The sequence below is a fragment of the Coturnix japonica genome, chromosome 4 (assembly GCF_001577835.2).
Source record: "Coturnix japonica isolate 7356 chromosome 4, Coturnix japonica 2.1, whole genome shotgun sequence".
Taxonomy (NCBI): Eukaryota; Metazoa; Chordata; class Aves; order Galliformes; family Phasianidae; genus Coturnix; species Coturnix japonica.
In genome coordinates, this window is record NC_029519.1 from 494,174 (window position 1) to 507,898 (window position 13,725).

The 13,725-nt window shown below is 51.0% G+C and overlaps 1 protein-coding gene across 4 annotated transcripts in view; it reads right to left on the reverse strand.

Annotated features, from left to right (window-relative positions):
• OPHN1 (oligophrenin 1) overlaps positions 1–13,725 on the reverse strand; it is a 45,833-nt gene that overhangs the window by 31,504 nt on the left and 604 nt on the right. For 3 of the 4 annotated variants that reach the window (XM_015860017.2, XM_015860014.2, XM_015860016.2), the window contains exon 2: positions 276–371. The exons of the other annotated variant lie outside the window; for it this stretch is intronic. In XM_015860017.2, the coding sequence (XP_015715503.1) occupies positions 276–371 (96 nt within the window). The remainder of the gene's footprint in view (positions 1–275; positions 372–13,725) is intronic. 4 annotated transcript variants of the gene reach the window in all.

Consider the following 13,725-nt stretch of genomic DNA (forward strand, 5'->3'; position numbering starts at 1 on the left):
GCCCACTGGGCTGAGGACATAGGGCCAAGCACCTCATGCTCCCTCTGCACTGGAGACATGGGTGGAGTCTCAGGACCAATAGGGGAGGGGACAGCAGCGTGCTCCCTGCAGCACACTATGCCAGTGCTGGCTGGGCACAGTGGGACCATGGAGAGTCAATGTGAGTTGCCCACTGGGCTGAGGAACCCAGACCTGGTTCGGCTCAGAAACCATCAGCACAGACATATTCCTAAAGAGAGTTGGTGATAGTTTGCATCAGAAAGAAGAAAACTCACCAATATTAATCTCGTCATCTGTTAGGGTGTCACCAATAAAGTCAAACTGAAATGACTGAAGAGTCTGGGAGAACTTCTGTACTGCCGAGGAGTAACCTGGAAAAGGGCAGAGAGAAGGCTGTGTTCTTACGGTGGTTATACAGAACCCTCAGGAAATTTACTCTGAATGGAAAAATACATCATATAGTGATGTGGTTAAAAACAACTCAGTGTCACCATGAATTTGCTTTTGGTTGCTTTATGTAGAGGCACAAATTGTCTCAAGGAAAATTCAGGACCCAAACCAAGAGCCCCCGGGGGTCAGACATCACAGCAGCTGCTGAGGGAGCTCCCAGCCCCAGGCAGGGACACTTCCTGAGGTGCTTCAGCTCAGCCCCAATTATTTCTGGACTCTGCAGAGACATTTTCAGCCAAACAGAGACATTTCTTTTGTGTCTTTGTATCCTGTGTGGCTGCTCTGCAGCTTTCTGAGTGGCTCCTTTGTTTACATCGCTGTGATTACATTGGCAGAAGCACTCCAACGGGGCAGCATGAATGCAGGGCAGCCCCAACCTGCGGGGTGGCAACCAGAGGGACACAGCCACAGGTACAGGGATAGCAGCCGTGCATCAGTGCTGCCAGTGCAGTCTCCTTCCAACAGCAAGCACCTGAGGCACAGACAGGCTGACCTCACCTTATGTACAGCCAACAGGGTGTAGCCATTAACACAAAAGCAAATGAATCATTTTAGACTTTGGTTTACACGGCTGTTTTCCCTCACTTTGGACTGCAGTCCCAGACTGGACCCCTCGGTGGAGGAGCACCAGGGCTGAAGCTCTGAGAAATTCAGGAAGTTACAAAGATGGAAGAGCTGAAGGAGCAGATGTCAGTGTGCAGAGAATGGCCAAAAATGAGGGTTCTGCACAAGAGGTGACATAAATCAGAGAGGAACTGTCTCTGCTAAAGTCCGGGCTACTACCTGCATTTCTGCCCTGTAGAGAGGAAGAGGACACAGAACTGGAGGCACAGCACAGCCCTGAGCTACTCACTGCTACTTGCAGCATTTTGCTCAGAAGGGTCAGAACTTTGCCCTTCAATGGGCAGATTCAAGCCTGAATGTGGCTATTTAGCAACCAGCTGCTAGGAGAGCCTGGGAGCGTCAATGGGTGAACTCTGGCACAGAATGATGTCATTAATTTGGTGGAAAACCTCCGCAAATAGTTCACTTTCAGTGCCCGCAGCACTCAGTTCATTCACACGCTGAGGCCGAGCCCAGAGGCTCCTATTCACTCCTTACTCAGGCGGAGCTTTGTTCCTCCTTGCTAACAGCCCATGACTAACAGCCTCCCTCGCTGGCAGCCCATGACTGCCCCAGCACCTCCCACTGCTGTCCACATCTGCTGGGTCTGTCAGCCCTAACCTTGAACCTAACCCTGACCCCAACCCCAACCCCAGCCCTAACCTGGACTGAGGGACTCGCTGCACTTTTCCCTCATGGGGTCAGCACAGTGCTGTGCCCTGCTATCAGAATGTTCCTTGGCCTTTTTAATTGGAATGGGGTAGGGCAGGAGTAGAGGTTTTGAAAAAGCCAAACGTAATATGTTTCAAACAAGAAAAAAAGAAGTAACCATATAACTGATTTAAGTTACATTTTCCTTTCAAAAAGCTGTCTCGCCTGGAGTTTTACTTGCCAAGCTTCAAGACGAAGCAAAGCCAGGTGGACAGGCTATAAACCATATCCCACGTTAGCTTAATAGTGAAAAAAGGCCAGAGCCCCTTAATGGATCTGGCACCGTTGGGTTTCATTCGGCATAGGAATTTCTTCTCTTTTGGAGGGATGCCCCCATCTCACCGCTGGCCCCAGCACCAGCACCGCCTCCTCGGACCTCATCCCAGCCACACCTCAGAGCCCACGGCTCCCAGCAGGCTCCAGCAGCTCCCAGCGGCATTAGAGGCTCCCAGTTGCTCCCAACAACTGATTTCTTTCCTGCAGTAGAGGAGCAAAGGCAGCACAGTGCTTCAAGAACAACCACAGCGCCGGTACCAGTTCCTGTTCTCTTCCTTTTTCTGCAGCATAGGGATTTACTTCCCTTAAACAGTGTTGGTGGCTTTCCATCCCCACAGAAAACTCCCCAACATGAATCAAGGCTAGGCTGCTGCTGTGATCCACTTGGAATCCACACAGCAAAAGCCATTGCAAGAAGAAGAGCAGTGGTGGCTGTCACCACATCGCCAGCATGCACTGCCATCATATGGAGCTGCTACCCAGGCAAGGCTCCATGCATGGGTATGTTTTCTGAATACAAGAAGGTGAGGGGTGCACAGAGAACGGCCTATATGGTGCCCTGGATAGAGCATGAGCACAGGGACAGGGAGGCAGGAGGCGCCCAGTGCTTGTAGATGGATTCTGCACAGAGAGCAATCACACCAGAACTAGGGTTAGGAAGGAACTGAATCAGCTGGAGGGAGAAGCAGTGCTGTTAATGTTTGGCATGGCTCTTGGAGATCACTTAATGGAAACCAGATTCCTACAGACCAATATTACTTGTCTTTACACACGTATGGAGCCTTGGCTGAACACTGGTTTCTGACAAATCCTACATATACGCTATAAAGACAGCACTGGTTACTCTTATAGTAAGAAAACTACTATTGCTTTGATGGGAGTTCGCTGGCAAATGAAAGCAGGGATGGTTCTGGCACCTGCCCCATCTGCAGAAGTGCCTGCTGGCAGCCAGCCGCAGCAGGAGCAGCATGAGGGCCATACCCATGATGCACAGTGGCCCCCAGGCACAGCATCTGCACTTTCCCTCATTTTCCTCCCCTCTGATGCAAACACACGGCTGCCAAGCGTGCAGCTCCTGCCCACTCCCAGCCTTTCACACCCACTGCACAGAGCTGGAAGTGATAGCCCCAGGGTCTGCTTGGCCCCAGCAGTGTGCAGGGAGCAGAGAGATGTGGGAGCGTGGTGCTGTAATTGCAAGACAAGACAGCACATCAGAAAGCAGGCACGGCTCATCCTGTACAACACCAGAACATCTGATGGCTTCATGTCAGCATTAAGGGCCCTGCTGGCTCAGTACAGTTTGTTTCCATGGAAACACAGCAAAATGACTTCAATCAGAAATCCTTTAGGACTCCCCATCCTTGTAGCGTTCAGCACACGGTGCCAGCTTTCACAAGCCATGGCCACAGTAACCTGTTCTTCTAGGAGAGATGGGGTCCAACCTTCAGCAGAGGACAGCACTGACCAACAGCATCTGGCAAAGGGAGGGAATGAGCACCCAGTGCAGCCCCTGCACGGACATACGCACTCTACCACGAGAAAGAGAGGGCTGTAAGCCCTGCAGGGTAGAGAATGTCTCCATTGTTAGTAACTCCCACTGAATAATTTTGCAGGGAGTTGCAGTTATAAAGGAGTTCATCCATGTTGCGGTCCAAGAGCGGAGGTTTCACATGTGCCCGGCCTGCTGCCCAGAGCACTGCCTGCAGCATGGCTTTGCCAGCCGGCGCACTGTGCAGAGCTGCTGCCATCACACAGCATGCAGTGAGTCCACCAAATCCCCAAATGTCGTCCCACCAACATACCTCAGCTCTGAAATCAATGGAGCTGCCCTGGCTGTGCACAGATGTGTCATTAAGGCAGTGAGTAATCGGCCCTGACTCAGTCAGGAACAGTGCTCTACAGCTGCCTGAGCACTAAAACATGTTGAGTTTTTTTCAGATGAGAAAAAGAAAGAAAACTCTTCCGGATGGCCTTGTAGGCAGTCCCAAAGGCACAGAAGTGCCTTGATAGGGAAACAGCACTCCGGAGCTTGGTACGCGAGAGATGCTTATAGGCAGGTAATGAAAACGGCCCATCTCTGAGCAGACAGTGCTCTGCTTTGACACTGGCAGGTTCTCTGCAGGTGTCCTGCAGCCTTCTGGATCTGTGGGGATTCACATTTCACAAAGGCCACTCTTTAAATGCTGATCTGGTTATTCTATTTGCCAGAAACAAATGGCCAACCTGAGCCACACGGTGTGAGACCAAACCCAGCATAACCCAGCACAGAGCTCCCACAGCCCCAAGGCTGCTCCCAACCAGCTCCCAAGGAGCCCTCCTAGCTCGCCCAGCTGCCAGCTCTGATATGGGCAACGGATTAGTTCAAGCAATTGAACAAGAGAACGAACAAACCCCCTAAAAATGCAAACGAGCACGGGCTGCTCCCTGGCCTGACAGGGCACATGTTCCTACTGCTGTCCCCACAAAGAGCAGCACCACAGCATCACTGCTGCTGCAAAGTTACTTCTGCTGCGTTGGCAGCAGTCACAAACTAATGCTGCTCACCACGAGCAAGAGGCAAAACTTGGCTGTGAATGCTTGACTCCTGAAAGAACAATGTTTCACCTTTGGCATTTTTATGGCATTTTGACCTGACCCAGCTGTTCCACAAAGCTGGAGCAGCTCCTTCAGCAAAACAGGAAAAAAGCATGAGGTAGCCAGGGCTGAACACACGGCTCACTGAAATGCAGGTTAAGGATGGTTAGCAGCCATAGAAATCAGCAAAAACATGGAAATGTGCATTAAGAAATGCTACAACTGCAGCTGATCTCAATCCTGTATGTCCAGATCTTCACCCTGTATGTCAGAGGCAAAACAACCCTCACTCACTTCAACCCCACGTTTACACAAGGGTTGCATTCAGGATGAGCTCCTATGGCCCCAGAGGATCACAGGAGCAGATGATGAGTGTCCTGCTGCTGTGTGCTCAGTGCAGTTTGCCCCCTTTGCCTGCAGCTTCATCCCAACCAAACCCACATAGCACAAAAGCCCTGGGTCAGCACAGCCCGATGCTGAGGCAACACATACCTTTTGTCTTTCACCTGAGTCACAGTGATGTGAAAGAAAACATGTTTCGTAGTGCACCAAGGGGCAGTGGCCATGTTTCCTTCTCAGTGGGGTCTTAACCCCAGCCCTGCACAAATTTCAGACTACACACTGTCTAAACCAAAGAAACAGTAGAAAAGGAAATTATTTGTCCCCTCTCTGGAGTTTATTAAACTCGAGCAATGAAAGAGTGCCTTCTGAGAGCCTGAACATGTGAGGAATGCTGCCCTGCTGCTGCTCTGCAGGCACAGAGCTCAAGATGAAGGTGGGGTGTTGTTTCTGCAACAAGGAGAACAGCAAATCCTGACCGTGGGTCAGGAGGGGCCAACGCTGCCTGTGTCAGCTCCTGGCTCCTGCTGCCACTATGAGGCCTGGGCCATGTGGGCAGGTGGGAGCAGGGTGCAGTGGGAGCTGACTGCAGGCTCCACTGGGTGTACATTCATACCTACTGATCCTGGCATTTAACCATGCATTGCATTCCTGCTGCCATCCTTCTCTGAGCCCTCCCCAGCACTGCAGACAGGGCGTCGTGGTGCCGAGCAGTCTCTTTGCAGGGAACATGGTGTGCCAGGGAGAGCAGAATCAATCAGAGCCAACAGAGAGCGGAGTCAAGGGTAACCTGAAGGGAGGTGGCCCTGCGGATACCAGGTATGACTTTTGATGGCAGCTCCAGGCAGAGCCATGAAGGACAGGGCTGGCCACCAGCTGCAGGCAGCGGGCAGCAGGAGGGTGTGCACTGAGAGCTGCAGGGAGCAGCTCCCTGCTGTACAGGCAGTGAGAGAACAGCGGAAACAAACATGAAAACAAGAGGCTCTTTTCCGGGGCAGAACGCGAGCAGTCCCCACAGGGAGGTCTCATGATCAGCAGCGCCGGCGAAGCCGTCCCAGCCCAAGCTCTGTGACCAGGGGGACGAACCACCTCAGCATTGCCTCCCATCACACAGAACAGCTCAGACCTTGATGGGACCACAGAGCTCCCTGACAGCAGTGCCAGGCAGGAACCCGGCCCAGAGCTTGCACAAGCTGCAGCCCTCATGTGCGGCTGCTTTCTGCCCATGGCCTGCAATGCGGCAGGGTCTGCAGCCTGTACCCCATGTCACCCAGCCGGGCACCAGCCACAAACAGCATCCTGCCCTGGGACACTGGGAAACCAGTGAGGTCCCAGCAGAGATGGGGCACCTCTGAGAACTGTCTCTCCCTCCTCCCACAGCCACACACCACCTCTGGGTAATGCCGCAGGTTCCCCTTCGGGTTTGGTGCCTGCTTAGGCAGCCACTGCTGCTGACCTGCAGGACCTGCCTGGCAGCCTGAAAGCACAGCTACAGGTCCTGTTTGTTGTTCCTTGTTTTCACAGCTGCGCCGTTCAGTAAGATTAATGAAATTATTCTTGTTTTAAAAAGATCTAGGCTCAGCACTTCGTAATCAGTGCTGGCCGGAGGAACAGAAACTAGACAAAAATGGAAGGGGAACATTGCAGAGAGCAGTTCAGAGGCTGCCATGAAGGCTGCTCTACTTTCCATGTTGAAGCTTTATCTCAGACTATCCAACTGTTCTTATCACCACTTAAGCAGCACATGACCGTGACTGTGCAATTACCTGGATGGAGAACTCAGTAACAAAAAGGACATCGGCTACAAAGTGTCTTTCTGAATATGTCCAGAAACACAAACCCAGCAGGAGCTGAGGGTGGCATCTCCCAGTGGAGGGATCCTGACAGCAGTGAGTAGTTTGCAGCTCGGGGCGAAACCACACAGAACTCCATAGCACCAAAAGAAGTTTCCAAAGCCTTTTACTTCACAATTATCAGCTACTCCTATAAAAGAAAACCCTTATTTCATGTTTAGTAATTGGTGCCTGCTGAATTTCACCAGCATTCTCTTTTTGGGGTGTTCAACATTTGTAAAGTAGAGCTAGTTGTTCATAGGAAAAAGTTAGCCATTCTTTGCCTTTGAACATCAGGGCTCTCCAGACTGCACAGACATTCTGGGGACAGGGCACAGATTTTGTGTGTCAGACACCCACAGTATGGGGACATCTATGGCACAGGACACCCATGGCCACGGTCATCTCATTTGTGCAAGCAGCAGCTCCTGCTGAAACCGGCCCAGATGCACACGTTGGGCCTGGGGGATGTGCCAGGGAGCAGCTTGGAGCTCTGCTCTCCTGCAGCACGGCACAGCACAGCACCCTGCTGCACACGCAGCGCTGCTGAAGCCACCCGCAGAAAGCTGGCAGGCAAATGAGGAAGCCACATCTGTAGTTACCAGCATGCTAGCAACTGAATTATTAACCAAAGTATTCAAAACATTTCTCAAGGAAGAAGGCAGAAAAGCTGAGTCTTTACACGGTGACTCAAGAGGAAACGCTTTAGTCAGCAGTAGCGCTGCTGCGAGCTGTGGATTTTCAGACACGTTACAAAACATGGATAACACCCACATCCTTCCAAGGAACAGGCCAAGAAAGGCAATGGAACATGGAAGAAAAGCTGTGAGGATGTCTGATGTGTGGTAGAAGAGCAAATACACTTAAACACACGAAAGCTCCCCAGTGTTGTGATCCTGCTCATGTGGTGATACATGCAGCTCATCTCAGGGCTCTCACACCACAATCATCCCCATTTCCCAGGAAAACAGGTGGCTGTGAGCCTGCTGGCTGAGCTCCCTGTGCAGTGTGTGCTGCTTCCCTGCATGGAAGTAGATTGGGGTACAGACTCAGGCTGGGAAAAGCCCCCCACAATACAGCATGTAGGCTTGCTTTAAGCAGGACGACATTGTACCACAATACGCTCCAGCAGCATCTGTGCTGCAGCACCAGGGGACAGGGAGAGGCAGGAAGAGCTGCCTGCTGCTTCCCACCCCAAACCCTCCCCAGGAGGTGCCTGCAGCCAGCAGCAACCAGCCCTGCCCAGAGCTGCTGTGTGGGAACGATGCTGCCCAGCTCAACCCGTTGGGTTCAGCAACAGAATGAAATCTAACAAATGCACAGCGAGGAACTCCAGCCCAAGGGAAAGTTCTGCCTCACTCCTGGAGTATGCAGATACTGTGCATGCTCCTTTTCCTTCCTGCCTGCTTCTGCAGATTAGGTTCTGGGGGTGGCTTGCTCTGTTTTCTTAGTTAGTTAGCTCCTGATCAGGCATATCTGTTTTAGATTTGCACCAACTTGTGACCTCCAATTCTGTGCACGGTACCTAAATCCCAGGAAAATGAGCTCCTTTGCTGCCTGCTGGGCTGTGGGGAGTCCCCTTCTTCCACCTGTCTGAACACTGTGCAGGAGCAGAAGTGCTTAGCAGGGAGAGCTGGCAGTGGCACGTGAGCTGCTGTGCTGTGCTATGGATGCACAAAGTACTTTGAATGCTGAGCACTGCTTTAGCATTGCACTAGGGCTTGAGTTCCACTGTGCTCAGGAAGGCAGAGATAGGTCCATAGGAAAAAAATAATGAGATTTCTCAGTGAGAGGATCCAGGTGTGGTGGGTATCTTTACACACATCCATCCACATCAATGACCTAAAGCCAAAGCACTTTCAGCCCCCTGCTCGTAGCAACACTGCAGCACACTGTACAGACATACAGGTACCGGCCAGCCCGAGATGTGCTGAGCTGTGCATGCTGCCCCTGCTGCCATCCCACCCCACAGCAGGAGGGGGAAGGTGGCCTTGCCCAGTGCTGCTACACAGAGGTGCTCAGGAGCACACAGCTCCCTTCAAAGCTGTATGAAGGCTCTCATTCTGCTCCTGTGTTCTTCAAGGCAGAGGAGATATATGGTAAAAGAATGGTCCTTGGCTGAATTAGTATGTCCTCGACACCCTTAGTTTATAGAGTGTAAACTGCTGGATTGAAGAGGTGTCCCATATGTATGTCCCATATGTAATTTATTGTTTTTAAGCTAGATTCCTATCTTTTTAAACAATAAAAGCTGAGAAATCAGGAGAAAAAAGTTAAAGTTATCAATAGTAATTTCCATGCGATTCTGAAAACCCTCCTGTTAGGGTTAGGACAAGTGTTGGAAAGTGGTGGCTGCAATAACCAAGCAAGGAAGGAATTCTTAGTATGTGCCAGTGGGCATCTGAGCAGCCCTGGCTAAAGAAGAGCAGCAAGGAGCAGGAAAATGGAAGTAGATATTACTTATAGAGGAGAGTGCTGAATTTTCCAGCAAGCCATTTTTCCCCTACTGAAGTCCAGGAAAAGCTTGACATGAACTTCTTATGGTAACTCACTCCAGGAAAGGGGGGAAGGTGTTCCCACGGCAGCAAGCCATTCCTGCCCCAGGGACATCCCAAGGAAGCTCTGTGCTTCAGTAACAGACCAAAGAGAAAGCACTGGGGGCAAACAGCAGCTATGTGCCTGAGGGCAGTGAAGAGGCAGGGCTCTGGACACGGGACTGAATGCAGTTCATGCGGGAGTACTCGGAGCTGCCTGCTCTGTCAGCAGCTCCAGACAGGCTCCCTGCAGTGCTCTGAATCCCAAACACATTCCTCGGAAGCTGCTTTTATCACTGCTGATAAAGCATCCCTGTGCTGCTGTAATGACAAACACAGGGAAGGCAGAGAGGCCAGGTTGAGCAGAGCCAGCTCACACTCCCAGTGCCCTGCCCATCACTCCGGGTCTGGTCCCGCACAGCTCAGTGCACAGCTCAGGTGCTGAGTGCTGCCTGAGCACAGGCAAGTGCAAGGATGCAAGCAGAGGAGAGGAGAACAGAGCCATGTTTAATCAGTACAGTGATCCTGGATGCACGGCAGCTCTTCACACCTACCTGACCAGTGAACTATTTACACAAACCCTGCTTGGCTTCCAGATTCCCCCAAGTGCAGTGGGCAGCTGAAGGAATGGCTTTCTGTGAGACAGTGGGGCTCAGTGAACCCTCATGTTGGGGCTCTGTGAACACACACAAGGGTTCCATGCACATCCCATTAAGGCAGCACATGCTGGCTCACACTTTGTGCAGAGTATCTCCCTACCAGCAATTCAACACCCAAGCACAGAGCTTATGTCTGCCCACACAGCTCCAGCACTCCATGTGCCAGCAGCTGAGGGACAGCTGAGGGGCACATGAGGCATGGAGCACCTTCCTCTTCCTCCCTTCTGCATGGGAGCTTCAGCCATGTCCACACATAGACAAAAAGCAGTGCTAGGATCAAAGACACCATGCAACTTCCAGAAACCTCAGCACAGGGGTTTGAGCCTTTGTCTACAGACATCACATGAAATAGCACAGGGAGCTCAGAAGGAATCAGACAGGCATTCCAGGTTTGCTTTAATCTCATTACAGTATTTAGAATTCTTGACACTTCTGCACTCCAAAGCACTGAATCCTCAATCATTGTCCCTTACGGCAGCACATGGATCTGTTGAAAGCTCTGATGGCATTGCAGCTCTGTTGACATAGAGCTCCACGCCAAGCAGTGCTGCTGGGGCTGCTGCATGGAACCAATGGATGTCAACAGCTACTTTATGGAGACAAACACCTGCCTGCTCTCTTCTGATACATATTACCATGTGCTCTGCATGCACAGACACCTCAGTGTGTTCCTTTATAGTGCTGTCTTTCCAGAATGAAACACTCACACTGCCTGGAGAAGCTGCTTAGCTGGCATGCAGATTCAGAAGTAATTTGCAAAACTATGCACTGTGCAAAAATGGAGTTCAAAAGCATGTATGCAACATCTGCATGAGATCTCAAAGCTCTTCAGCTTCAAAAGCCAGCTTAGACCTTTGTAGCACTCACAATTAAGAAAAACAGCTTCAACTTGACATTTATCAAACTCCACTTGATATGTAATCGCACAAGAAGATCAAAGACCAGGGAAGATGGATGCTTCTGCATAAACAAACACACACACAGCAGAAAGCAGCAAGCCCCACCAAAACAACAACAAAAAGTAAAACAAGGCAGCCTACCGAGCCACAGAAAGAAAATGATGTAAATGATGTGTTGCTACGATAACAAGGCTGCCTAGCTGTGAGCTTCCTGATGCACAGTTCATGTCAGGGACTGGCACTGCAAGGAAGAAATGTGCATGGCAGAGCAGCCACCCCGCACACACGGTTCTTTGCCTTCCACACCTGCATGGTGAGCACTGCACCTTGTACCTGCTGGGAAGAGCAACACGGCACTCCCAGGGAGGAGAAATGCAGGTGGTGCATCGGAGCTCCTCGTCCTTCCTCCTGCCTGCAGCTCAGGGCAGCCCTGCAACACACACGGGGACGGGGCTGCAGCAGTGCATGGCATCCCACTGTGTGCTGCGGTGTGAGGGCAGCACATGGGACTGAAACAGCCACTTGGCACTTCCAGCAGCTCTGAGCACTTCTGGCATGAATAGGGAAGGATATGGCCAACTCCGCAACAAAAATATCTCTTGTTTTGTCTCAAAGTAACTTTTTTGCTATCTTTGAAGTCCAAATTCATTACATTACAATTGCCCAATATTTTGCTTTGCTTTAGTCAGTTCTATTTCATATTTGGCACCACCTCCTACTTTGCCATCTCAGGGTGTCCTATGTACAGATAACTCCCTCTTTTTTCCCTTTGACAAAGAAGCACAGCAGCAGCAATGCAGTGGTGGGACCAGCACAGGAGCAGACAGTGGGACCTGCAGCTGCATGGTGCTCAGGAGAGCTTCACATGCTGTTCTTCAGTAACAGGTCAGTATTGGATGAGGGAGAACATCAACACACTCTGCTCTCCCGTACCCTGGAAAGGCTGGAGGGGCTCAGTGCATTGACCACCAGGCTCACATCTCTGCCCCCACCCCCTCAGTGTCAAAGCTCATCTGCCCTGCAGCAGGACTGGGACGTGAGCACCAGCAGTGGGGAGCTCTGTTACAGCTGTACACCCACCCCCAGGACATCCCTGCTGGAGGCATTTAACCTGGCATGTTCAGTCCTGTTGTGAAAAGTCCAAAAACCCCCAATGCAGGTCACTGAAACAGCACTTTTCAGATACTGGAGGCCCACATTAAAGTTCACACCAGGCAGGATTCTCATGTTCAGGTTCTGTCAGAACACAGTTAAGATCTCCTCACTCAACAAGCAGGCTGATACACCTTCAGTTTGCCAGGCACTTTTGCAAAGAAAACAACCAAGGAGAGGACGTGTGCACCAGGTACCAAGGACAGCCCAAAGCAGCAGCCCATAAACCAGGGTTCTGCAGAACCCCACACAGACTCACACTCATTTGTTCTTCCCATGACTCAGCAAGTGGAAAATAAAATACAGCTCTGGGCAGTTTCAGGGTTTGGGTCTACATATAGATTGCTGGCAGCAGGTCATTCATGCCCACCAGACCCACACAAGGCAGCGTACCTTTCTCTCCATACACCATGTGGATGCTACTATGTTGTATGGGAACTGCTGAGTCCCAGCCTGAACCACTGACTGATCACCTGGGGAAACGACCTAGTCAGCTCTGGGAGCACAGGTGAAGGCAACTGAGCTGTGCAAACCAGAAGGGGTGGAGCCTGGCTGCACCTCTCAGACTTCATTTAAGGGCTGACTGCCACTGGGGGAGGATCTCTGGCTTCCCTGTGAGCTGAGATCTTCAGAGGCTGGTGAGCTCTTTTTCCTTTCTAACACCTTTCCATTGCACTACTTCTGTTGTCATTATGCCTCCTGTGTCACTGTTCCACTGTGTTACTCTTTCTGATTGTCACAGATGTGTGTAATGCACAGGATACTGCCCCAAATCCCACTCCTCCTCACAAGTCCCCTCCCACCTTTCTCTCAGCCCCACCCTTATCACTGATTTCTTTACGTTTCAGTGTTAGCTGCCAACTACAGACAGGAGAAAACCTGTTACCTCTCACTGTAAATATTAATTGTAAGACTGCGGTGACTGATAACAAACCTTCCCACACAAAACCTAAATAGCTCAGAGCCTTCAGAGAGCAGACAGGTCTGATGAGAGAAACTGGGTTTTGATTTATTGTTGTTTCTCTGGTGGTTTTGGTTTTTTTTGACCTGGTCTAAACAGAGATTTTTAGTTTCCTCTGCAGAAAATCAGCATCCCACTGAGTTATGATGCTGGTGTTTGGGCCATGCCAGCCTTAGTTTTCCAAATGGGCACACATGGGCTATGCCAGACTCAGCCCCAGTAACACTGAGCCCTGAGCTGCTCTAAACAAAAGAGCAGCAGCTAAACCTGCTAACACAAACCAAAAGCAGCACGTAAGCACACCCTGTGCTGCAGGTTCTTTTGTCTTCCCTTGACCTGATGCATACACAGCACTAACAGCAGTGTCTTCAGCTCTATTTTAAGTCTTTGTAACAACAGATGGGATGCAAGAGACAGCACTGGGAAAGTACATGTGTTGGTCCCAGAGGGGAAAAGCGTGGACAAAGGGCAGTAGGTGTAGGGCTGGGACACAGCAGATCTGCTCTGGGGATCAGAGGGCCTCAGTGCTTCTGAACAAGTCAGACTCTCACAGCTGGTACAGGAGTCTATGTGTGGTTGGATACCAAATAATACACACACAAAGAGAAGAACTACGGGCTGTTTCTGGGCTGAGTTCTGCTGCTTCTACAATGCTCTGATGCTGTGACTGTAGAAGCTGGTTGTGCTGGTGAGGCTCCATGCAGGCACCTGTGAGACCTGGTTGTGCTCCATCTC